This window comes from Bos javanicus, chromosome 5, assembly GCF_032452875.1.
Source record: "Bos javanicus breed banteng chromosome 5, ARS-OSU_banteng_1.0, whole genome shotgun sequence".
Taxonomy (NCBI): Eukaryota; Metazoa; Chordata; class Mammalia; order Artiodactyla; family Bovidae; genus Bos; species Bos javanicus.
In genome coordinates, this window is record NC_083872.1 from 42,934,096 (window position 1) to 42,958,099 (window position 24,004).

Below are 24,004 nucleotides of genomic sequence, written 5' to 3' on the forward strand. Positions count from 1 at the left end.
AGTTATAAAATAAGTAAGTCATGGGGAAGTAATATACAGTGTGGTGAGTATAATTAATACCATGTTGCATATATGAAGGCGGCCAAGAGAATAGACCTTAAAGTTTTTATCAAAAGAAAAAGAATTTATAATCATGTGTGTTCAGTTAGACTCATTATGGTGATCATTTCACAGTATACACAAATAGTGAATCATTACATTTTACTGCTAAAAATAATATAATGTTATTTTTCAGTTATACCTCAATCAAAAAAAATAGGAAAAACAGTAAAATATCTTTAACTGAAATGCATTATCCAAGCACTGAAGAAAACAGTGAAAAGGTGAGGACTGTTTTTAGAGGGCAAAAAGCAAACAGTTGCAAATGGCTCTCTGGAGTCTGGTGAATATCATGTGTGTACAAAATGAGTTATTAGTAAGAGAATTATACTTTAAGTACAAATTAGCATTCCTCATGTAATTAGTTATTTACAGAACTCTCACCAAAAAACATTAAACTCTGGAAAATGTTCTCAATTGCAGCATAACACTACTGTATACCATCAATCCTGTTATATCACAGCATTCCCAAATAACAGTTGACCTATGTAATGTCAATATTATTTTTAACCAATGAAAAAAATCATACCTCAGAAAAATTATGATTTATCCAGTCACTAAAAGATGCCTTTTGTTTTTTTTTTAATTTTATTTTATTTTTAAACTTTACATAATTGTATTAGTTTTGCCAAATATCAAAATGAATCCACCACAGATATACATGTGTTCCCCATCCTGAACCCTCAAATCTATTCACAAAAAGATTACAGACAATATGATTGCATAGTTTGTTGTAATTTCAAAGAGAATAAAGTTCAAATTATTATTGGAAATTCTATAATGATTAGTACCAAGTTTCTTAAGTCAGGAAAAAACCATTAAAACTGAATGAATTAGCCTCATTTGATGAATCCATTATGTAAGCATGTAACCCAGAGTTGAGAATTTTTAGGATGGGAGATGTACCTAAAGACTTCTACACTGTATAGGCTGTCCTCACTTTTCAAAGCATCACATGAGGTCTTCGCTTGCTTTCTGCATTTGTAAAATTGTCATTCAATTAAGTTTTGGGGAAGAAATCGCTGCGGAGATGAAAGGATCAGCAAGCTTTCTGCCTTTACATAGGACATATTGTTACTTCATACATCTTGATTTCCTTATTGCCTACATTGTTAGAGTATAATGGCTAAAATGCATTAGATAAATTATCCTATTTTATTTTCAAGCAATGGTTGAATTGGATGGAGATGATGTAAGAGTTTCCTCCAGAGGAAAATATGCTGAAAGAGACATTGTGCAGGTAAGACATTTGATGAAAATTATTTTATTTTGTTCATTATAAAGAGTCCATGTCAGTTCTGATTTATAAATGAACAGCTTAAATTGAAATCAAACCTCAGGTTCTGTTTAATTTAGGCAGATGATTATGAGATGCATGTTAAGTAACAGGGCCTAAAATAAGCACCCAATTACTTTCCCCTGTACTTCATGTTCACCACATATAAAACAGAATTGTTAATAAGTATCTTTTCTTACTTTATTATTATCAGAAAAGATCATTGAAGTCTTTAGGAAAATTAAAATTCAGAAACACAACAAACTTTTAATGATGCTTATTTATTATTTAGTCCTCAATAAAGATTAAAAATATTTTAAGGTAGCTGATACATATGAAGCCTAGCTAAACTTAGTAGAAACAAACCAAAAATGTAAAATTTTTTATTTTTCTCATAGATTATTGCTAGAAAAGTAGAAAAATAGATCTTAGAATTATATATAAATACAAAAATTATATAAAGAATATGTATTAATATAGCAATATATAATAACAATAATTTGTATAACAATATAATAAAATATAGCATAATAGTAGATTATATGTTTCTTTATAAATATACATATATACACATGATTCATAATTCTGTTAGAATCAAGAAAAATACTTAACTGAAGTCTGTTCTGGGAGGGAATAGAAAGAAAAGAATCAGTTTAACCAAATTTTAACCAATACAGTAAGTTTATGATTGAAGCAATGGAGTTAAATCAATTAAACTTCTGCATACTTTGGAGTGTTTATATCTTTTAGGATGTCAGAAACAAAAAAGACTGTGAAGTACACCTTTTAAATAGGAAATGGAAGTCCCTGTTACAATTTGAGCACATGATTTAAGTTTTGAAAGTGCAAATAATGGAATTCAATATTATCTCCTAAATAATAACATATATTCACCCATAATATAGTCATTAACAAAATCTATTTGGAATCTAATAGAATTTGGTTCAAATCCTGGATTCTCCTCCGTGATAACCTGGACGAGCTTTCTAAATTTCAGTGTTCTGGCATTGTTGTAAAGATTTAATCATTAATGTATATAAAATACATTACTTAACACTCAATAAAATGCAACAAAAATAATTTTTAAAATTAGGGAAAATAATATAAAATAATCCATGAATATAATAAAAAAGATTAATCTTGACAAAGACAAATGCATTGTTCTTTATCAGTCAGCAAAGTTGTTTTACGATAGAAACATCTGTATAACAATTTTTTAAGGAAACAATTAAATATGATTTAAACTTTTAACCTAATGTTCACATTAGGTTAAAAAGCACACACACGTGAATAATTTGTTTAAAAGCATTTGACAAAGGGAACATGGTGATATGGTAATCTATTTAAGAATCCCACAATGTTTTGTTTTTATAATTAGACACTTTATTCACCTTAACCTGGTTAGCATAATTATAGATCCAGGTAACTGCACTTTTTTCTAAAAGTCTCTCCATAATATTTCATTCACAGTTTCCTTAAAATCAAATTACTGCAAGGAAGTATAAATTTGAAGTCCCTTAAAATGTGTTATGTTGCTGTTTTAATGCATTTTTACAAAGTTAAAAGAGGCAACTTCATCTTTCATAGTATCATCTAAATGATGCTTAAAGGAAATTGGCATTACTCTCTCCCTTATAAGGTAGCTGCCTCCCAGGTGGCGCTAGTGGTAAAATATCTACATGCCAACACAGGAGACACAAGAGATGTAGGTTCCATCCCTGGGTGGGGCAATCCCCTGGGGGAGGAAATGGCAACCCACTCCAGTATTCTTGCCTGGAAAATTCCATGGACAGAAGAGCCCACAGGCTACAGTCCATGGGGTGCAAAGAGTCAGACACAACTGAGCACACACACACAGTAGAGGGTGGTTAAGATTGCTCATATCTTTAAGATTTCCTTTAAGGTGACTAATATATTACGTTAGTGACAACCAAGTTTTTTAGTTATTTCATTTATGAAACAAAAGTTCCCTTGATCATGAAAGTCTTTTGTCTCTAATTGGATTTGCTACATTGGACAGAATATTGAGATAGGATTCAGGTCTACGAAATTAAAATGTTGTCATTCTGATCTTGAACAAGTCAATAAATTTCCCTTGAGCTTTTCTTTCATTATCTCCAGACTCCATCTTTCTCTCTCTCTCTCTCTCTTTCTCTCTCTCTCTCTCTCTCTCTCTATATATATATATATATATAAAATGCATAAATGCATTACAACAGCAACACAACACATTTTTAAGGACTTTAATTTTCTCATTAAAAGTCAGAATCTTGAGACTAATATATCATCATAAAGTGACACTGAGGTCACCAAAGATTTTGAAAACACCTGATGATATATAGCTAAAGACTCAAGGAATTGACTCAAGCTATTCTACCATATAAAGCTGAACTGAAAAAGTCATGAGATGGTACAGATACTGAACAGGATCTTCCCAGAGAATTAGTAGCCTCCTGAGTGACAATGGCATCTTGACTTACATGTCTATATTTATTTAAAGATATTTGATGAATCCTTTTCTAATCTTATGGAAAAGTTCCTAAATGCTAATTATCTTTTAAAAATAGTTTGCAGGGTAATCATTTACATATCACATTGTATTCAAGAAGAATTAGCATTTTTTCTCTCACCTTAATTAAAATCTCAGAACATTGCACAATTACAGGTTTCCTGGTTCTACCATTCACTAAAACATTTTTAAATGAGTTATTTTTAAGAATAGAAATATTCTTGAATATTTATAATATTGAGGTTGCAGAGACACACCAAGAATAATATTGTCAATCTTCCTACCATCAGAAAATACCTAAGTCATCATAATCAATGCTGTAAACACTGGTGGTTAAAATAATGTCAGAAAATAAGATCTATTTAGGCTGTCTTAACTTTTTGCTACTTTCAATTTCTTACACATTGCTAATCAAGTTAACACACTCCAAATGATATCCCAAATTTCTTAAGTGGACAAACAAAAGCCTAACTGTAAATGGTAGAAGGTAGCTGAGTTCCACAGAAAGTTGGGAGTGGTAGATGGGATTTTTATTATTATGTCAAATATTAAGTGGCATCCAACTTCTCCATTGCTGTTGCTGTTCAGTCACTCAGTCATATCAGACTTTTTGTGACCCCATGGACTGCAGTACACCAGGCTTCCCTGTTCTTCACTATCTCCCAGAGACTTCTCAAACTCATGTCCGTTAAGTGGATGCTGCCATCCAACATCTCATCCTCTGTCATCACCTTCTCCTTCTGCCTCCTATCTTTCCCAGCATCAGGGTCTTTTCCAATGATTGGCTCTTTGATTCAGGTGGCCAATGCATTGGAGCTTCAGCATAAGTCCTTCCAATGAATATTCAGGGTGGATTTCCTTTAGGATTGACTGGTTTGATCTCTTTGCTATCCAAGGGACTCTCAAGAGTCTACTCTAGCACAACAGTTTGAAAGCATCAGTTCTTCGGCGCTCAGCCTTCTTTATGGTCCAACTCTCACATCCATACATGACTACTGGAAAAACCATAGCTTTGACTCTACGGAACTTTGTTGGCAAAGCATATCTCTGCTTTTTTAATATGCAGTCTTGGTTTGTCATAACTTTTCTTCCAAGGACCAAGCGTCTTTAAATTTCATGGTTATAGTCACCATCTACAGTGATTTTGGAGCCCAAGAAAATAAAATCAGTCACTGTCTCCACTTTTTCCCCATCTATTTGCCATGAAGTGATGGAACCAGATGCCATGATCTTAGTTTTCTGAATGTTGAGTTTTAAGCCAGCTTTTTTTACTCTCTTTCATCTTCATTAAGAGGCTCATTTCATTCCTCTTCACTTTCTGCCATAAGGGTGGTGTCATCTGCATATCTGAGGTTATTAATATTTTTCCCAGCAACCTTGATTCCAGCTTGTGATTTATCCAACGGGGCATTCTGTACAATGTACTCTGCATGTAAGTTAAATAAGCAGGGTGACATTATACAACCTTGACATATTCCTTTCCCAATTTGGAACCAGTCCATTGTTCTGTATCCAGGTCTAACTGTTGCTGCTTGACCTGCATACAGGTTTCCCAGGAGGCAGAAAAGGTGGTCTAGTATTCCCAAATTTAAGAATTTTCCACAGTTTTTTGTGATCCACACAGTCAGAGGCTTTAGCATAGTCAATGAAGCAGAAGTAGATGTTTTTCTGGAATTCCCTTACTTTTTCTGTGATCCAACAGATGTTGGCAATTCAATCTCTGGTTTTTCTGTCTTTTTTAAATCCAGCTTGTCTATCTGGAAATTTTCAGTTCACATACTATTTGAAGCCTGCTTTGAAGGATTTTGAGCATTACCTTCCTACTATGCGAAATGAATGCAATTGTGTGGTAGTTGGAACATATTTTTGCATTGCCCTTCTTTGCGATCAGAACGAAAACTGACCTTTTCCTTTATGTCAAATCTTAAGTGGCATCCATCTTATTCATATAATAATAATACTTAATCATTTATTAAGTCCTTCATATGCTAGGCAGGCTAAGAGCTATAACATTACTTCACCTTGACCTTATGAGACAAGTACTTGATTACCATATTTTATAAAAGAAAAAATGAAGTTTTATCTTTCTTGTCCATACTCACATAGCTAGTAAGAAGTAGTGAAATGAAAGTGATAGTCACTCAATTGTGTCCAACTATGTGCGATGCCATTGACTCCAGCCCCCCAGGCTCCTCTGTCCATGGAATTCTCCATGCAGGGACACTGAAATGGGTAGCCATTCCCTTCATCAGCAGATCTTCCCAATCCAGAGATCAAACACAGTTCTCCTGCATTGTAGGCAAGTTTGTACCATCTGAGCTACCCAGAAAGCCCAGTAAGAAGTAGAGTTACAGTATAATCTTGAAATTTCTTATTCTAAAATATTTAACAAGTATTTTGTATATCTTTGATTCTAAAACCTAAACATAGCATTTAAGAGAATACATGGTCTGCCTTAATCTTCCTTTTTAGCTATACACAAATACAAGCAAACACGCATGCCCACTTTGCCCAGGCAAATAGGACAATTAATTGTCTTTGCATCACCCATTTCTCTAGTTCTGCTCTTATTTTCTCTTGTCATTTTACCTGGAATACTCTTCCACCTCATTGGGCTGACTAAAACCCTACATTTTGAAATTTCCCAGTGTACACAGCCTTTTACAAAGCTCTCCACCTGAACTCTTGAATAAATTCCCCCATTCTTTCACTTTATTAACGTATTGCTTTATATCTTCCTCAAAATACTGGCCACTTTGACTTTTAACGTTTATAAATAAGGACACTGAAGCCCAAGATGGAATATTAACCAACTTGTGAGAAATTATTTAGGTCACAAGTCTGTAGATCCAAAAAAGCCAACAGAGTTCTGATTGCAAAATCTTTTCTGTTATAATGCATCCACTCTCCTAAAAGGCCAAATTATAATTAAGATTAAGAAGATCTATTCCCCTTTTCATATCACTGTAGTAGTTCATGTATAATAGATCAATTTGAATTTAATTAATATCTCTGATACATACAACTATCTGATCTTGGGATAAGTTAATGAAACTTAAAGTTTTTATTTTCTTCTTTGTAAGTTCATAATATCCTTATAAGAACTAAATAGATATTGTACTAAATCACTCAGCAGAAAGCCTTCCAACTGCCAGTTGCTCAAAAAATTAATATCAATATCAGTTATTATTGACAGTATATTAGCATAGTCCAGTGTGAAGGCATTTTTATATCATTGTTTCCTAGCAGCCGTACCTTGGCATATGACATTGTAGTCAGTCTTATGTGTGATTATATTCATTGTCTCAAGATTCACTCTCATATGGCTATAATATAAACAGCATGCAGGATGAGATTCTATTGTTGTTATTATAAAACTTCAGTGAGTTATTTTCTAAATCAATATATGTAAAGGTTTTCCATTTACTTGCTTATGCTATGGATTGGCCATTGAATATAATGCAGTATCATCTATCCTGGCTTCATTCAGCTGCTATCCAGCCTGTCATTCCCTTAAAAAATATATTTAAATCATATCTTCCATTAAAAGGTGAATAATAACCTTGAAGGCTTAGACATGAAAAGCACTAATGGAGCTCTGCAAAGTAGGAACAACAAATTTAGGTACTAGTACCATAATCTAAAAAATGTAATTCCTGATCTATTTGTTATTAAAACATCTGTTTTTTCCACTTTTCCAGCAAATGCTGTAAGATGTGTTAAATTTTTATTGAAGTAAATATAAATTTATTTTTAACAATGTTATGACACTCTGGAATGTCAAAACTAAGACTCAAAATCATTGTTCTCACAATACATACAGCTCTACTTATCCTTAAAACACGTTCATAAATAATGGGTAAGAAAGAAATCTTAGTTTTCAACCAAGCAGGGAGGTATATATCTCACTTAACTTATGTTTACTAAATGTGGGCACAGATTCTGATATGTCCCTTGAGTATGGACTTTGCTCCTGAGTTAAGAGTACCTGTGATATTATCAACAGGAGTATGCCTGATCCCATATGTGTGTTGGGAGCAGAGAAAAAGATGGCTGACAATGTTCTACTCACTAACCTAAATTATCTCATCCTTTCCAAAGGAACATTCAACTCTTCAGTAAGTCAAGAAGCACTTCCCTACATGAGACATGAAAATGACAAGTGACTCTGTTTCCTTTACCTCTTATCAATGTTGAACCTCACACTATTCATGACAAAATTATACTCTCTTTCTTCTTGGACTATTGTTCATATACTTCTACAGTAACTATTTTCCACTCAACTTATCAGACCCTTCTGTTTATTGTCCCTTTTAATCACTTATTTCTGATCACTGTACCTAGGGACCTTCTGTTCAAAATAACACCCACACATTTATGAATGTATGTTGGTCACTGGTACCATAAATTAACTTGGACCCTTAAACTGTTCAGGTTAGGGGAACAAACCAATTTTTACTTTGAACAATTTGTCATATTCATACAAAGAATACCAAAAAATGCATTCTATTCAGTGGAAATATACCATATCCTTGACACTCTGCATCTTTATTTTATACTTATATCCAGTATAAGGAAAATGTTCTACAGAGTTGCTCTAACAACTAACTTTGCCTATTTGTGAAAAAAGTGAATCAGTTTGGGCAAATGAGCTTTAAGTTGCAGTTCTGTTCAATTTAGTTGTTCCTTTTTTTTTTTCTTTTTTTTAATTTTATTTTATTTTTAAACTTTATATAATTGTATTAGTTTTGCTAAATATCAAAATGAATCTGCCACAGGTATACATGTGTTCCCCATCCTAGACCCTCCTCCCTCTTCCCTCCCCATACCATCCCTCTGGGTCGTCCCAGTGCACTAGCCCCAAGCATCCAGTATCATGCATCGAACCTGGACTAGCATCTCGTTTCTTACATGATATTTTACGTGTTTCAATGTCATTCTCCCAAATCTTCCCACCCTCTCCCTCTCCCACAGAGTCCATAAGACTGTTCTATACATCAGTGTCTCTTTTGCTGTCTCGTACACAGGGTTATTGTTACCATCTTTCTAAATTCCATATATATGCGTTAGTATACTGTATTGGTGTTTGTCCTTCTGGCTTACTTCACTCTGTATAATAGGCTCCAGTTTCATCCACCTCATTAGAACTGATTCAAATGTATTCTTTTTAATGGCTGAGTAATACTCCATTGTGTATATGCACCACAGCTTTCTTATCCATTCATCTGCTGATGGACATCTAGGTTGCTTCCATGTCCTGGCTATTATAAACAGTGCTGCGATGAACATTGGGGTACACGTGTCTCTTTCAATTCTGGTTTCCTCAGTGTGTATGCCCAGCAATGGGATTGCTGGATCATAAGGCAGTTCTGTTTCCAGTTTTTTAAGGAATCTCCACACTGTTCTCCATAGTGGCTGTACTAGGTTGCATTCCCACCAACAGTGTAAGAGGGTTCCCTTTTCTCCACACCCTCTCCAGCATTTATTATTTGTAGACTTTTGGATCGCAGCCATTCTGACTGGTGTGAAATGATACCTCATAGTGGTTTTGATTTGCATTTCTCTGATAATGAGTGATGTTGAGCATCTTTTCATGTATTTGTTAGCCATCTGTATGTCTTCTTTGGAGAAATGTCTATTTAGTTCTTTGGCCCATTTTTTGATTGGGTCATTTATTTTTCTGGAGTTGAGCTGTAGGAGTTGCTTGTATATTTTTGAGATTAGTTGTTTGTCGGTTGCTTCATTTGCTATTATTTTCTCCCATTCTGAAGGCTGTCTTTTCACCTTGCTAATAGTTTCCTTTGATGTGCAGAAGCTTTTAAGGTTAATTAGGTCCCATTTGTTTATTTTTGCTTTTATTTCCAATATTCTGGGAGGTGGGTCATAGAGGATCCTGCTGTGATGTATGTCGGAGAGTGTTTTGCCTATGTTCTCCTCTAGGAGTTTTATAGTTTCTGGTCTTACGTTGAGATCTTTAATCCATTTTGAGTTTATTTTTGTGTATGGTGTTAGAAAGTGTTCTAGTTTCATTCTTTTACAAGTGGTTGACCAGATTTCCCAGCACCACTTGTTAAAGAGATTGTCTTTAATCCATTGTATATTCTTGCCTCCTTTGTCAAAGATAAGGTGTGCATATGTGCGTGGATTTATCTCTGGGCTTTCTATTTTGTTCCATTGATCTATATTTCTGTGTTGTTGTTCCTACTTTCCTAAATTTGAAAGAGATAAAAACTTGATAAAAAAATATTTCTTGTAAAGTTTGATATGAGTGTAAACAAAAGACTAGTAAGAAAATAGTCCAATATTTATATTGCATATATAAATGTATACATTAATGAATAGTAATAATGACTATCATACATATTATGAGCTTTAAACTGTTTTAAGCACTTATTTGTTGATTTTTTTAATATAACAAACAGATAAAGAAGGTTTTATTATTATCTTCATTTTATAGAAAAGGAAACTGAATGACAGTAGAAAATAACTTGTCCAAGATCACGCAGCTAATAAGCAGCAGGACCAGCCTCTGAACCTGGGGAGTCTAATTCCAGAGTTTGTGAGTTGAGGGAATAAAAAGATAACTGCATTTAGCTTCCATGGTCTAGGAAAAAAGTCAAAACCAAAATAAAAGTAAATAAAAGAGCAAAGTTGAGGTAAAGGAAAGACACAAGCAGGTAAGGTCTCCCTCTTCCCTAGAAAAGAATAAACTATTTGCCAGAGTGTTGCCATTTCCCTGAAATATAGGTGTTAGCTATAAATTGTTCAAAAACTGATCTCCTATAAAATAGATATAGATCTCTACTTCCCAGGTGCTGCTAGTGGTAAAGAACCTGCCTGCCAGTGCAGGAGACATAAGAGACGCGGGTTAGATCCCTAAGTCAAGAAGATGCCCTAGAGGAGGTCATAGAAATCCACTCCAGTATTCTTGCCTGGAGAATCCCATGGGCAGAGAAGCCTGGTGGGCTACAATCCATAGGGTTGCAAAGAGTCACACACAAATGAAGGGACTTAGCACACACACAGGCAACCAAACCATCACTAAATGTTTATTTTTAAAATAATATGCCTTTTAAAATAAGAATGAAATAAACAATAGCAGAATTTAGATATTTTTTCTCATCAGTCCTTCACTGTGTTCACCTTATAGTGTCAGAAAGAAAATAACCCTAACTTTGTTTGCATCTCTTTGCTTTTTTGTTAAAAATATCATATTGTCCAAATTAGATAATAACTTTACAAACATTCATATATGCCTATTTCTTTTCTCAACTGAAGATTATATTTACTCTGTCAGTGTTTTTCTTATCCTTACTTAGCTACCTTTAAGATAAGAGAAAGATTTGTCACCTTCTATCACATTTCTAAAAGTTGTGTTGTTTTCCTCTTGGTACCATAACAGGGTAAAATTATGATCATATAAGTATTCTTCTGTCTGTAGTATGCCTTATATTAAAAATAAAGAAGTACTTTTCTGATCTTCCTTAAAAGATATTGCTTTCACTGTATAAGTGGTATTACATTTGCTATTTAACATTTTAACTTGCTTTATCTATCACAAGTATCTGACTGGTTTAAAGTCTGCTTCCTAATAACAGTTGTTTTCTGAAAGCACATCTTGAGTAACTGTGTAAATCAAAAGTAAATTTCTCAAAATAAACTTAAAGTAGTTACGTATGAGATGAGAGTGTGCTCACTCCCTGATTCTCTGGGGGAAAAAATGATTTAATTTAAACTTCAAAACATTATATTTTAAAGTTGTTCAACCTCCTGAAACGTCTTCACTGTGCCTTTTCTCCAAAACCTAAAATTACTGCATGCCCAAACTATCACAACATTACCAGTTCTCAAGTTGCTTTCAAGAATCATCATGTCTCTAAGGGGAAATTGAATCACTCCTCTCAAACAGCACAATGTTTTATTAAGTAACCTTTATAACAGAGAACAGAATCAAGCAATCTATTGTCAGAGTATTCAGTGATACAGATTCTCACATGATTGTTTATATAAAGATAGAGCAATCATTTTTATGTATTGTAAAAATAATTTTGATATTTGGTATACGTCAATAAGAAGTATACCAAAATCTATGCTGAAGTTTTCCAATTGTTTATTGTTTGCCTTTCCAAATAACATATAAAAATCAAGCATATTTCAGGTTCATACTAATATGAAATGTATAAATTTTTTATTCATTGTCCATGTGATTTGATGGTCTGGTAATATAATTTAAACTACTTAACATGTGTTCAGGAATCTTTAGCAATGTACACTATTTTTTAACCCTGAATTGAGTAATATTTCTACACTGAAAGCTAAGTTAAGCATGCATTAACTTCATTTGAGAAGAAACTGAACCCTGAGGAAGATAGTGCTCCATTCAATTGGGAGTCAGGTTAGGTGTAGAACTCAGAACTGCATAATGCATGTAGCAACATGATGGGTGTATCAGGACCAGGAGACAGTTATTGTGGGGAAAAAACATAAATAACAATCACATCTCATTTTAGAAAAATTATAAGAAAGTTGTGGTCACTGTTAGAGCTATTTATAATGAATCAAATCTCTTTAAATCATAGTAATTATTATGCATCTTGCCATTCATTACTCTAGCTTCTCTGATTCTCCTACAACCAAAAGTTCATATATGTTAGTTTTGTGTCTATTTTTTTATTTATTTAAATAGCATGGTAAGCTCTGTTAAATAACTTACTTTCAACTCTGTTTTAGTTCGTGCCATTCAGAGATTATATTGACAGAAGTGGAAACCACATTCTGAGCATGGCTAGATTAGCTAAAGATGTCCTAGCGGAGATCCCTGAGCAGTTTCTGTCCTACATGAGGGCCAGAGGAATCAAGCCATCGCCTGCACCTCCCCCATACACCCCATCTACACATGTGTTACAGACTCAAATATAACTCTGTTCCAAAATGCTAATGTAACTACACTTTGGTTAGAACTGCTGAGTCCATTCTTTTCTCCTGGTGCTCCATAATGAACCAGGGAATAAAATATTCATCTCAGTTTGGTTTCAGCAGAATTGGTTAGTATGCTGTTTTCTATCCAAAATTTATTATCTTCCTAAACCAAAACTGTAAATATGGTTGTTGCATGAGCAACAGAAAAACTGTTTATATGCTTGACGCAAAATATGATGTCTTGTATGAATCTTTAAAAGTTTTTGGAAAAACAGCTAATTTCCAGTGAATTGTCGGGAAAAAGCACAACCTATGTTTTTAACTCAGATATTGTCTTAGACTGCTATGTGTATAGGAAAGCAGTCTCTCTGTATCAATGTTTACATGTTACTACTTTTTAAATTACAGTACTTTTATAACTATTCTTAAGAATACAAGTTTTGAATATTGAATCCTTTGTCTTCTAAATTGCAATAGCTATAATCACAAGAGCAATATCTTTGAATGACTGTCTGATCAAATGCAATTGCAAAGAAGGGAAAGTAAAAATAAGTTCACATTTCTCAGTGAGTTGTCTTATGAAGCTGCATCTGTTTAGTAAACAGTTTCCCTATGCTATTTGTCAAGTATGGGAATTTACACTTAGCAGCTGTGTATCCTGAAAGAACATGCACTTTTTCATCAAGTTTGGGTTCTAAATTTAAACTGCAGTTTGTTTATGTTTTGTAATAATAAGTAGAAATAATAAAAAGTCAAACATTGTGTACTATAAAGGCACAGAAAATACTTTGTGTAAAAAGTAATGTCTTTATATTGCAATACTATGTAGAAAGACTAAAATTCAGAGTATTTAACTGTGCAGCAGATGTTTTAAACACTTTTTTTCATTATACCTTGCTTAGATATTATTTTAATTCAAAGGGATACTGGCTCTTTTGATTTGTATTCCTTTCCAAGTTGCCACACAGAATGTACAGGCAAGAAGTTTTTTGTGAAATTCCCAATTAAATATATACAACTGCGTGACTTAATACTCAACACATTTGTGAAAAAAATCTGCTCCTATGTTCTGATCTGATAGTACACAGTTAAAAATTGTAAAGAGCTTTTGCATGTACAGTTTTTACGAGGATTACAGTTTTGTGGCAAGAATGACAGTTGTGTCTAAATTAAAGCATTTCTCTAGAACAAATGGCCTTAAATTCTTAAAGAATTCCTGGAAATGATTGTGAATTTCCTTTAAGTAATAGAAAAGTATGTTTATTTCTTTCTTTTATGTCAACAGTGTACCTGCTTTATAATATTTTCCTTACTTATATCCTATTTATTACTCGGTTTATTTCTACTATGTGTTGTTCTATTTGTCCCAAGTTGACTAAAGGTGACTTTTATAAGCATGAAATTATTTTACAGAAAAGGAAAATATACATATATTCACATATCTAACAATAGCAATGTTATATAATTATGCAATCTTTAATTGTTCACTTTGGAATATAAATTAAAATCTTTGAAAGGATAACTGTTTGCTCTCTAAATTTTATGTATAAATGACATAGAATCTGATGATTTCCTTTACTGGTCCTAAATGTTTATGCCAGCATAGTTTATTACCCTGCAATTTTATTATTATTTGCCTTCATTCTTCAGTTCAAAAATAAAAATAAATAAAATCAATATTCTTTCCCTCTTGTAAAACATCAGTTGTTTCTTTTTGAATTGATCAGAAAAAAATGAAAGTTGTGTGCTTCTTTGTCTAAATATTAGTGTGCCCAAATCTTGAGGGGGCACAAGGTTAAGAAACAGGCTCAGTTACAAGCTTTATCCTTTGCATGGTTGAGAATAATAATTAGAAATGTGTGTAATATTAGTAACAAGCATAAGATTAGAAAATACCTAGACTTGTCTCTTTGTTGCATAAATGAAGACACCAGGACTGAAAGGGTTAGGTGATTTATCTAAAACTGTAAAAATAGAATGGGAAAGACTAGACATTTCTTCAAGAAAATTAGAGATACCAAGGAAACATTTCATGCAAAGATGGAAAAAATAAAAAATAGAAACAGTATGGACCTAACAGAAGCAGAAGATATTAAGAAAATGTGGCAAGAATAACTGAAGAATTACACAGAAATATCTTAATGATCTGGATAACCACTATGGTGTGATCCACTCACCTAGAGCCAGACATCTTGGAGTGCAAAGTCAATTGGGCCTTAGCATCACTACAAACAAAGCTAGTGGAGGTGATGGAATTCAAGCTGAGCTATTTCAAATCCTAAAGACAATGCTGTGAAAGTGCTGCAGTCAGTATGCCAGCAAATTTGGAAAACTCAGCAATGGCTACAGGACTGGGAAAGGTCAGTTTTCATTCCAATCCCAAAGAAAGGCAATGCCAAAGAATGTTCAAACTATTGCACAATTGCATTCATTTCACATGCTAGCAAAGTAATGCTCAAATTTCTCCAAGCTAGACTTCTACAGTATGTGAAATAACAATATTCAACATGTTCCAGATGTTCAAGCTGGATATAGAAAAGTCAGAGGAACCAGAGATCAAATTTTCAATATCCATTTGGACCGTAGAAAGACATCTACTTCTGCTTCATTGACTACACAAAAACCTTTGACTGTGTGGATCACAGCAAATTGTGGAAAATTCTTAAAGAGATGGGAATACCAGACCACCTTACCTGACTCCTGAGAAACCTGTATGCAGATCAAGAAGCAATATTTAGAACCAGACATGGAAAAACAGACTAGTTCCAAATTGGGAAAGGAGTACATCAAGGCTGTATATTGTCAACCTGCTTATTCAACTTATATGCGGAGTACATCATGTGAAATGCTGGGCTGATTCAACCACTTGAATCAGGATTGCCGGGAGAAATGGCAATAACCTCAGATATGCACATGACACCACCCTTATGGCAGAAAACGAAGAGGAACTAAAGAGCCTCTTGATGAAAGTGAAAGAGGAGAGTAAAAAAGCTGGCTTAAAACTCAACAGTCAAAAAATGAAGATCATGGCATTCAGTCCCATCACTTCACGGCAAATAGATGGGGAAACAGTGGAAACAGTGACTATTTTCTTGTGCTCCAAAATCACTGTAGATGGTGACTGCAGTCATGAAATTAAAAGATGCTTACTCCTTGAAAGAAAAATTATGACCAACCTAGACAGTGTATTAAAAAGCAGAGACATTACTTTGCCAACAAAGGTCCATATAATCAAATCTATGGTTTTCCCAGTAGTCATGTGTGGATGTGAGAGTTGGACAATAAAGAAGGCTGAGTACCAAAGAATAGATGCTTTTGATCTGTGGTGTTGGAGAAAACTCTAGAGAGTCTCTTGGACTGCAAGAAATCAAACCAGTCAATCCTAAAGGTAATCAAGCCTGAATGTCATTGGAAAGACTGATACTGAAGCTGAAGCTCCAGTACTTTGGTCACCTGATGCATAGAGCTGATTGATTAGAAAAGACCCTGATGAAGGGCGATCCCATAATGGTGAAGGAATAGGACAGGGAGATACTTTCTCCCCTACAAATTCATAAAAAGATTATTTGAATGCAGAGCAACTTCCATAAAACAACTTCTGAACACTGTCGGAGGACACCAGGCACCCAGAAAGGCAGCCCAGTTGCCTCAAAAGGAGGTAGGACAAAATATAAAAGATGAAAATAGAGACAAAGGATTTAGGGATAGAGGGCTTATCCTGGGGAGGGAGTCATGAAGGAGAAGTTTCCATGCAATAGGAAACCCTCTCACAGGCATGTCAGTGGAGAGATTTGGAATCTCAGAGGGGCTACATAACTGGAAAAATAAAAAACCACAGAGTATGTGCCTAACTGCAACTACCAGTGGAGAAGCAGCTCAGACACTCGCAACCACCAGCAGTGAGTGAGGGCTGGGCAGAGAGGCGTGGGCTGCATCATTGGTCTTTAGGATAAGGATCAGGCTTGAATGCCCTGAGGACAATCTGATGGGGCTAATGTGACATAATAACCCAAACCATAGGATCACCAGAGACACAAAGAAAAAGAACCTTTCTGGCAAAAGGCTCTAACACCACATGGTGACCCCTGGCATGCTCACAGAAGAAAGACTTGTGCCCTACCAAATACCAAAGGAGAGCAAGCCAGCTACCATTTAGGGCCCTCTCTCCCTAGAGGCAGAGAGGCAGAAGTGCAGCAGCCAGAGCCAGAAGGCAAGGGGCTGCTCCAATTTCAGCCCCAGAGACTGCATTTTCCACCAAACTGTGAGCAGGCTGTCAGTTGCTAGGCACATCTTCCTGGGATCCTGGAAGGCTCACATCTGCCAGGAATATCACAGCCTTAGATCAGCTCCTCAGAGGAGACACACACCACACCTGGGGCTGTGCCCTCATGGCACACCCAGGAAACTGAGCAGCCAAGAATGGGGAGGTGCATAAGACTTCACAGCCCACCTGGGACAGTGCGCTCATCAAGCACCCAGTTGCCTGAGCAGCTTGGACCTGGGAAGGGCGAAAATTGCCCAGCCCATCTAGATCTGTGCTCTTGTGGAGCACCTGAGAACCTGAGTGACTTAGACCTGGGAAATGCACAAAACTCAGGGCTCACTTGGGACAGTACCCTTGCAGAGCACCCTGGAGCCTGAGCAGGGTGGACCTGGGAAGCACACACCACCTTGGACTGTAGCAAACCCACTATAGTACCACACATGCCAGTGGTATTTGTTTGCAGAGTCCATCTCCACAGCATAACTGAACAAGTGAGCCTAAATAAGGGGCCACATTTGTCCCCTCTTGTGAGGGCAGAAATTAGACACTGAAGATACTTGCAAACAGAGGAATCCAAAATAAACAAATAAGGGTGAACTGCCCTGGAAGTGCAGAGAAGGCAATGGCACCCCACTCCAGTACTCTTGCCTGGAAAATCCCATGGATGGAGGAGCCTGGTAGGCTGCAGTCCATGGGGTCACTAAGAGTCGGACACGACTGAGTGACTTCACCTTTCACTTTTATGCATTGGAGAAGGAAATGGCAACCCACTCCAGTGTTCTTGCCTGGAGAATCCCAGGGATGGCGGAGCCTGGTGGCCTGCCCTCTATGGGGTCGCACAGAGTCGGATACGACTGAAGCGACTTAGCAGCAGCAGCAGCAGCCCTGGAAGTGACAGGTGCAGCAGATTAAAACCCTGCAGTTAATGCTGGGATTATGCATTTAAGGGGCAACTATAGAACTTTAGAACAAGTACAAGCCAGAACAAGGGACTATCTGCCGCTGAATTGACCCCACACTTCCCACAACAGCTCCAAGAGAAATTCCTAGATATATTTTTGCTATTATCACTTTTTAATTTTTTAAAAATTTTAATGCTTTATTACACCTTTAACTTTCATGTTTATAACCTACTATTGCAAGGAGATCCAACCAGTCTATCCTATAGAAAATCAGTCCTGAATATTCATTAGAAGGACTGACGCTGAAGCTGAAACTCCAATTCTTTGGCCACCTGATGCCAAGAACTGACTCATTTGAAAAGACCCTGATGCTGGGAAATATTGAAGGCGGGAGCAGAAAAGGACAACAGAGGATGAAATGGTTGGATGGCATCACTGACTTCATGGACCTGAATTTGAGTAAACTCCAGGAGTTGGTGACAGACAAGAAAGCCTAGCATGCTGCAGTCCATGAGGTCACAAAGAGTCAGACACGACTGAGCAACTGAATAGAACTGATTACCTTTCTTAAAAAATAACCTTATTTTTTTAAAAAAATCCAAATATTTTTATTAATCTTTGTGACCAATTTTGTTTTGTATTTTTATATTGTATTTTTGAGAGTCTAACCTCTATTCTAGGTTTTTAATCTTTGCTTTTTGATATTTATTATCAATTTTGTACCTTTAAAAATCTAATCTTCAATATCCATTTTCACATAAGGATTTGATTACTAACTTGATTGTTCTCTTCCCTTTTGACACTCCATTTTCTCTTTCTGGTCACCTCTGTCTCCCCCCTCCCTCTTCTCTTCTCTTCTCTTCTCTTCTCTATGAATCTCTCTGGGTGTTCCTGGCTGTGAAGAGTTCTTTCACCATTAACCTAGGGGTTTTATCTTCAGTGCTGTATGGATGGAGAAGTCTCAAGGCTACTGTAAAAGGAGGACCAAAGCCCAGAGGCAAGAGGCTCACTCCAGAATTTTAGAACATCAGACAACTCCTGTCTATAGGGAGCATTAATAGACAAGAGCCCAAGCAAAAGTCTCCATACCTACACTGAAACCAAGCTCCTCCCAAGAGACAGCAAGTTCCAATGAAAGACACACCATACTAATTCTCCAGTAAAACAGGAACACAACCCTGAACATTAAAAGATGGGCTTCCCAAAGCCATATCAAAACCATATACAACCAAAAGTCACTACTGGACACTTCACTGCACTCCAGGGAGAAGAGATCCAGCTCCACCCACAAGAACACAGGCACAAGTTCCCCCAACTAGGAAACCTTGAGAAGCCACTGGTCCAACCCCAACCATAAGAGGCAGACTCCACAAAGAAGAGGAACCACAACCTTCTAGCCTGTAGAAAGGACACCTCAAACACAGCAATCTAATCAAAATGAAAAGGCAGAGAAATATCCAGTAGCTCAAGGAACATGATAGGTCAGTTCAGTTCTGTTCAGTCACTCAGTCACGTCCAACTCTTTGCAACCCCATGAACTACAGCACACCAGGCCTCCCTGTCCATCACTAACTCCTGGAGTTTACCCAAACTCAAGTCCTTTGAGTAGGTGATGCCATCCAGCCATCTCATCCTCTGTCGTCCCCTTCTCCTTCTGCTCCCAATCCTTCCCAGCATCAGAGTCTTTTCCAATGAGTCAACTCTTCGCATGAGGTGGCCAAAGCATTGGAGTTTCAGCTTTAGCATCATTCCTTCCAAAGAACACCTAGGACTGATCTCCTTTAGGATGGACTGGTTGGATCTCCTTGCAGTCTAGGGGACTCTCAAGAGTCTTCTCCAACACCACAGTTCAGAAAGAATCAATTCTTCAACACTCAGCTTTCTTTAAAGTCAAACTCTCACATCCATACATGACTACTGGAAAAACCTTGACTAGATGGACCTTTGTTGACAAAGTAATGTTTCTGCTTTTTAATATGCTGTCTAGGTTGGTCATAACTTTCCTTCCAAGGAGTAAGCGTCTTTTAATTTCATGGCTGCAATCACCATCTGCAGTGATTTTGGAACCCCAAAAAATAAACTCAGCCACTGTTTCCCCATCTATTTGCCATGAACTGATGGGACCAGATGCCATGATTTTAGTTTTCTGAACGTTGAGCTTTAAGCCTACTCTTTCACTCTCCTCTTTCACTTTCATCAATAGGCTCTTTAGTTCTTCACTTTGTGCCATAAGGGTGGTGTCATCTGCATATCTGAGGTTATTGATATTTCTCTCAGCAATCTTGATTCCAGCTTGTGCTTCATCCAGCCCAGCATTTCTCATGATGTACTCTGCTGCTAAGTTGCTTCAGTCGTGTCCAACTCTGTGCGACCCCATAGACGGCAGCCCACCAGGCTCCACCATCCCTGGGATTCTCCAGGCAAGAACACTGGAGTGGGTTGCCATTTCCTTCTCCAATGCAGGAAAGTGAAAAGTGAAAGTGAAGTCGCTCAGTCGTGTCCGACTCTTAGCGACCCCATGGACTGCAGTCTACCAGACTCCTCTGTCCACGGGATTTTCCAGGCAAGAGTACTGGAGTGGGTTGCCATGATGTACTCTGCGTATAAGTTAAATAAGCAGTGTGACAATATACAGCCTTGACGTACTCCTTTTCCTATTTGGAACCAGTCCGTTGTTCCATGTCCAGTTCTAACTGTTGCTTCCTGACCTGCATACAGGTTTCTTAAGAGGCAGGTCAGGTGGCCTGGTATTCCCATCTCTTTCAGAATTTTCCACAGTTTATTGTGATCCACACAGTCAAAGGTTTTGGCATAGTCAATAAAGCAGAAATAGATGTTTTTCTAGAACTCTCTTGCTTTTTCAATGATCCAGCAAATGTTGATAATTTGACCTCTAGTTCCTCTGCCTTTTCTAAAACCAGCTTGAACATCTGGAAGTTCATGGTTCAAACCCACCAAACCAAACAAAATAGGGGGAGATAAGGAGTCCACCTGAAAAATAATTCAGAATAATGATAGTATAGATGACCCAAAGTCCTGAAAATAAAATGGAGTTACAGATAAATAGACTAGAGACCAGGATTGAGAAGATGCAATAAATGGACCTAGAAGAAGTAAAGATGAGTCAGTCAATAATGAACAATGAAATAACTGAGATTAAAAACGCTCTGGAGGGAGCCAACAGTAGAATAACTGAGGCAAAAGAGAGGATAATGAGGTGGAAGATAGAATGGTGGAAATAAAGGAAGCAGAGAAGAAAAAAGAGTAAAAAGAAATGAAGACAATCTCACAGACGTCTGGGACAATTTTAAACGCCTCAACGTTTGAAACATAGGTGTCCCAGAAGAAGAAGACAAAAAGAAAAGCCATAAGAAAATACTGGAGGAGATAATAATCAAAAACTTCCCTAAAATGGGGAAGGAAATAGCCACCCAAGTCCAATAAACCGAGAGAGTCCCAAACAGGATAAACCCAAGGTGAAACACCCCAAGACACATATTAATCAATCTAACAAAAATTAAACACAAAGAACAATTATTAAAAGCCACAAGGGAAGAGCAGCAAACAATACACAAGGGGATCCCCATAAGGATAACAGCTGATCTTTCAATAGAAATTCTTCAAGCCAGAGGGAATAGCGAGACACGCATGAAGTGATAAAAGAAAAAAACCTAAAACCAAGATTACTATAACTAGCAAGGATCTCATTCAGATATGAAGGAGAAATCAAAAGCTTTACAGACAAGCAAAATCTGAGAGAATTCAGCGCTACCAAACCAACTCTCAACAAATGCTAACGGATCTTCTCTAGACAGGAAACACAGAAAGGGGTTATAAAAATGAATCCAAAGCAACAAAGTAAATGGTAATGGGTTCATTCAGTTCAGTTCAGTTCAGTCACTCAGTCGTGTCCGACTCTTTGCGACCCCATGAATCTCAGTACGCCAGGCCTCCCTGTCCATCACCAACTCCCAGAGTTCACTCAAACTCACGTCCATCGAGTCGGTGATGCCATCCAGCCATCTCATCCTCTGTCGTCCCCTTCTCCTCCTGCCCTGAATCCCTCCCAGCATCAAAGTCTTTTCCAATAAGTCAACTCTTCACATGAGGTGGCCAAAGTACTAGAGTTTCAGCTTTAGCATCATTCCTTCCAAAGAACACCCAGGACTGATTTCCTTTAGAATGGACTGGTTGGATCTCCTTGCAGTCCAAGGGACTCTCAAACTTATCAATAATTACCTTAAGTATAAATGGGTTAAATGCTCCAACCAAAAGACAAATTCTGACCAAATGGATACAAAAAAAGACCCCTATATATGCTCTCTACAAGTGACCCACCTTAAACCTAGGGACACATACAGACTGAAAAAGAGGGGCAAAAAAAGGATATTTCATGCAAATAGAGACAGAAAGTAGGAATAGCAATATTCATATCAGATAAAATAGACTTTGAAATGACCATGACAAGAGACAAAGTAGGACACCACATAATAATCAAAGAAACAATCAAAGAAGATGTAACAATTATGGATGCAACATATATGCACCCAACTTAGGAGCGCCTCAATATGTAGTGAAATGAAAGTGGCTCAGTCGTGCCTGACTCTTTGTGACCCCATGGACTATTCAGTCAATGTAATTCTCTAGGCCAGAATAGTGGAGTGGGCAGCCTTTCCCTTCTCCAGGGGGTCTTCCCAACCCAAGGATTGAACCCAGGTCTCGCTCGTTGCAGGCAGGTTCTTTACCAGCTGAGCCACAAGGGAAGCCCCATATGTAATGCAAATGTGAACAAGTATGAAAGGGGAAATTAACAGTAACAATAATAGTGGGGGACTTCAATACCACACTCACACCAACAGAGCAGAAAATTAGCAGAGAAACACAAGCTTTAATTAGTACAGTGGACCAGTTAGACCTAATTAATATCTATAGGGCATTTCAGCCAAAAACAATGGATTGCACCTTTTTCTCAAATGCACACAGAACATTCTCCAGGATAGATCCCATCCTGGGCCACAAATCTAGCCCTAGTAAATAAAAAATAAAAACTGAAATCATTTCAAGCATCTTTTCTGATCACAATGCAGTAAGATTAGATATCAACTACAGGGGGAAAACTGTAAAGAAAACATACATTTGCAGACTAAACAACATGCTTCTGAATAACCAACAGATCACAGAAGAAATCAAAAAAGAAATCAAAATATGAATAGAAACAAGTGAAAATGAAAACACAATAACCCAAAACCTATGGGATTCAGTAAAAGCGATGCTAAGAGAGAGCTTTATAGCAACACAAGCCTACCTCAAGAAATAAGAGAATCTTTAAATGACCAACCTAACTTTACACCTAAAGCAACTAGACAAGGAAGAACAGAAAAACCTCAAAGTTAGTAGAAGGAAAGAAATCATAAAAATCAATGCAGAAATAAGTGAAAAAGAAACAAAGGAGACTATAGCAAAGATCAACAAAACTAAAAGCTGCTTCTTTGAGAATAGGAATAAAATAGACAAACCGTTAGCCTGACTCATCAAGGAAAAAAGGGAGAAGAATCAGATCAATAAAATTAGAAATGAAAATGGCAGAATCACAACAGACAACACAGAAATACGAAAGATCATAAGAGACAACTATGAGCAACTATATGCCAGTAAAATGGACAACTTGGAAGAAATGGACAAATTCTTTGAAAAGTATAACATTCCAAAAATGAACCAGGAATAAATACATAATCTGAACAGACCAATCACAAGCAAGGAAATCAAAACTGTAATCAAAAATCTTCCAACAAGAGAACAAGATGGCGGAGGAGTAGGTGGACATGGGGTAGGTGGACATGGAGTACATCTCTCTCCACGGATACATCAGGAATGTGCATTCAGACACAGAAGTGCATGCATGGAGAACACCAGTTGAGAGCGAACAGGAGTACCTGATCAGCGGAGAAGAATATATAGAACCAAGCAAAACTCGGTAGGATGAAGGGACTAGGGGGAAAAACAGGAGCGTTGCTAGAACTGGACCTGCCCTCAGA

General features: G+C 36.7%; 1 protein-coding gene across 4 annotated transcripts in view; it reads left to right on the forward strand.

Annotated features, from left to right (window-relative positions):
* Positions 1-14,480, forward strand: part of CPNE8 (copine 8) — a 276,946-nt gene extending 262,466 nt beyond the window's left edge. For 2 of the 4 annotated variants that reach the window (XM_061416467.1, XM_061416470.1), the window contains 2 exons: positions 1,266-1,339; positions 12,615-14,480. In XM_061416467.1, coding sequence (XP_061272451.1) covers positions 1,266-1,339; positions 12,615-12,803 — 263 coding nt within the window. In that variant the 3' untranslated portion in view covers positions 12,804-14,480. Of the gene's footprint in view, positions 1-1,265; positions 1,340-7,985; positions 8,412-12,614 lie in introns of those variants that run through there. The other 2 variants (XM_061416469.1, XM_061416468.1) reach the window with 2 other exon arrangements.
* Positions 14,481-24,004: the final 9,524 nt, after the last annotated feature.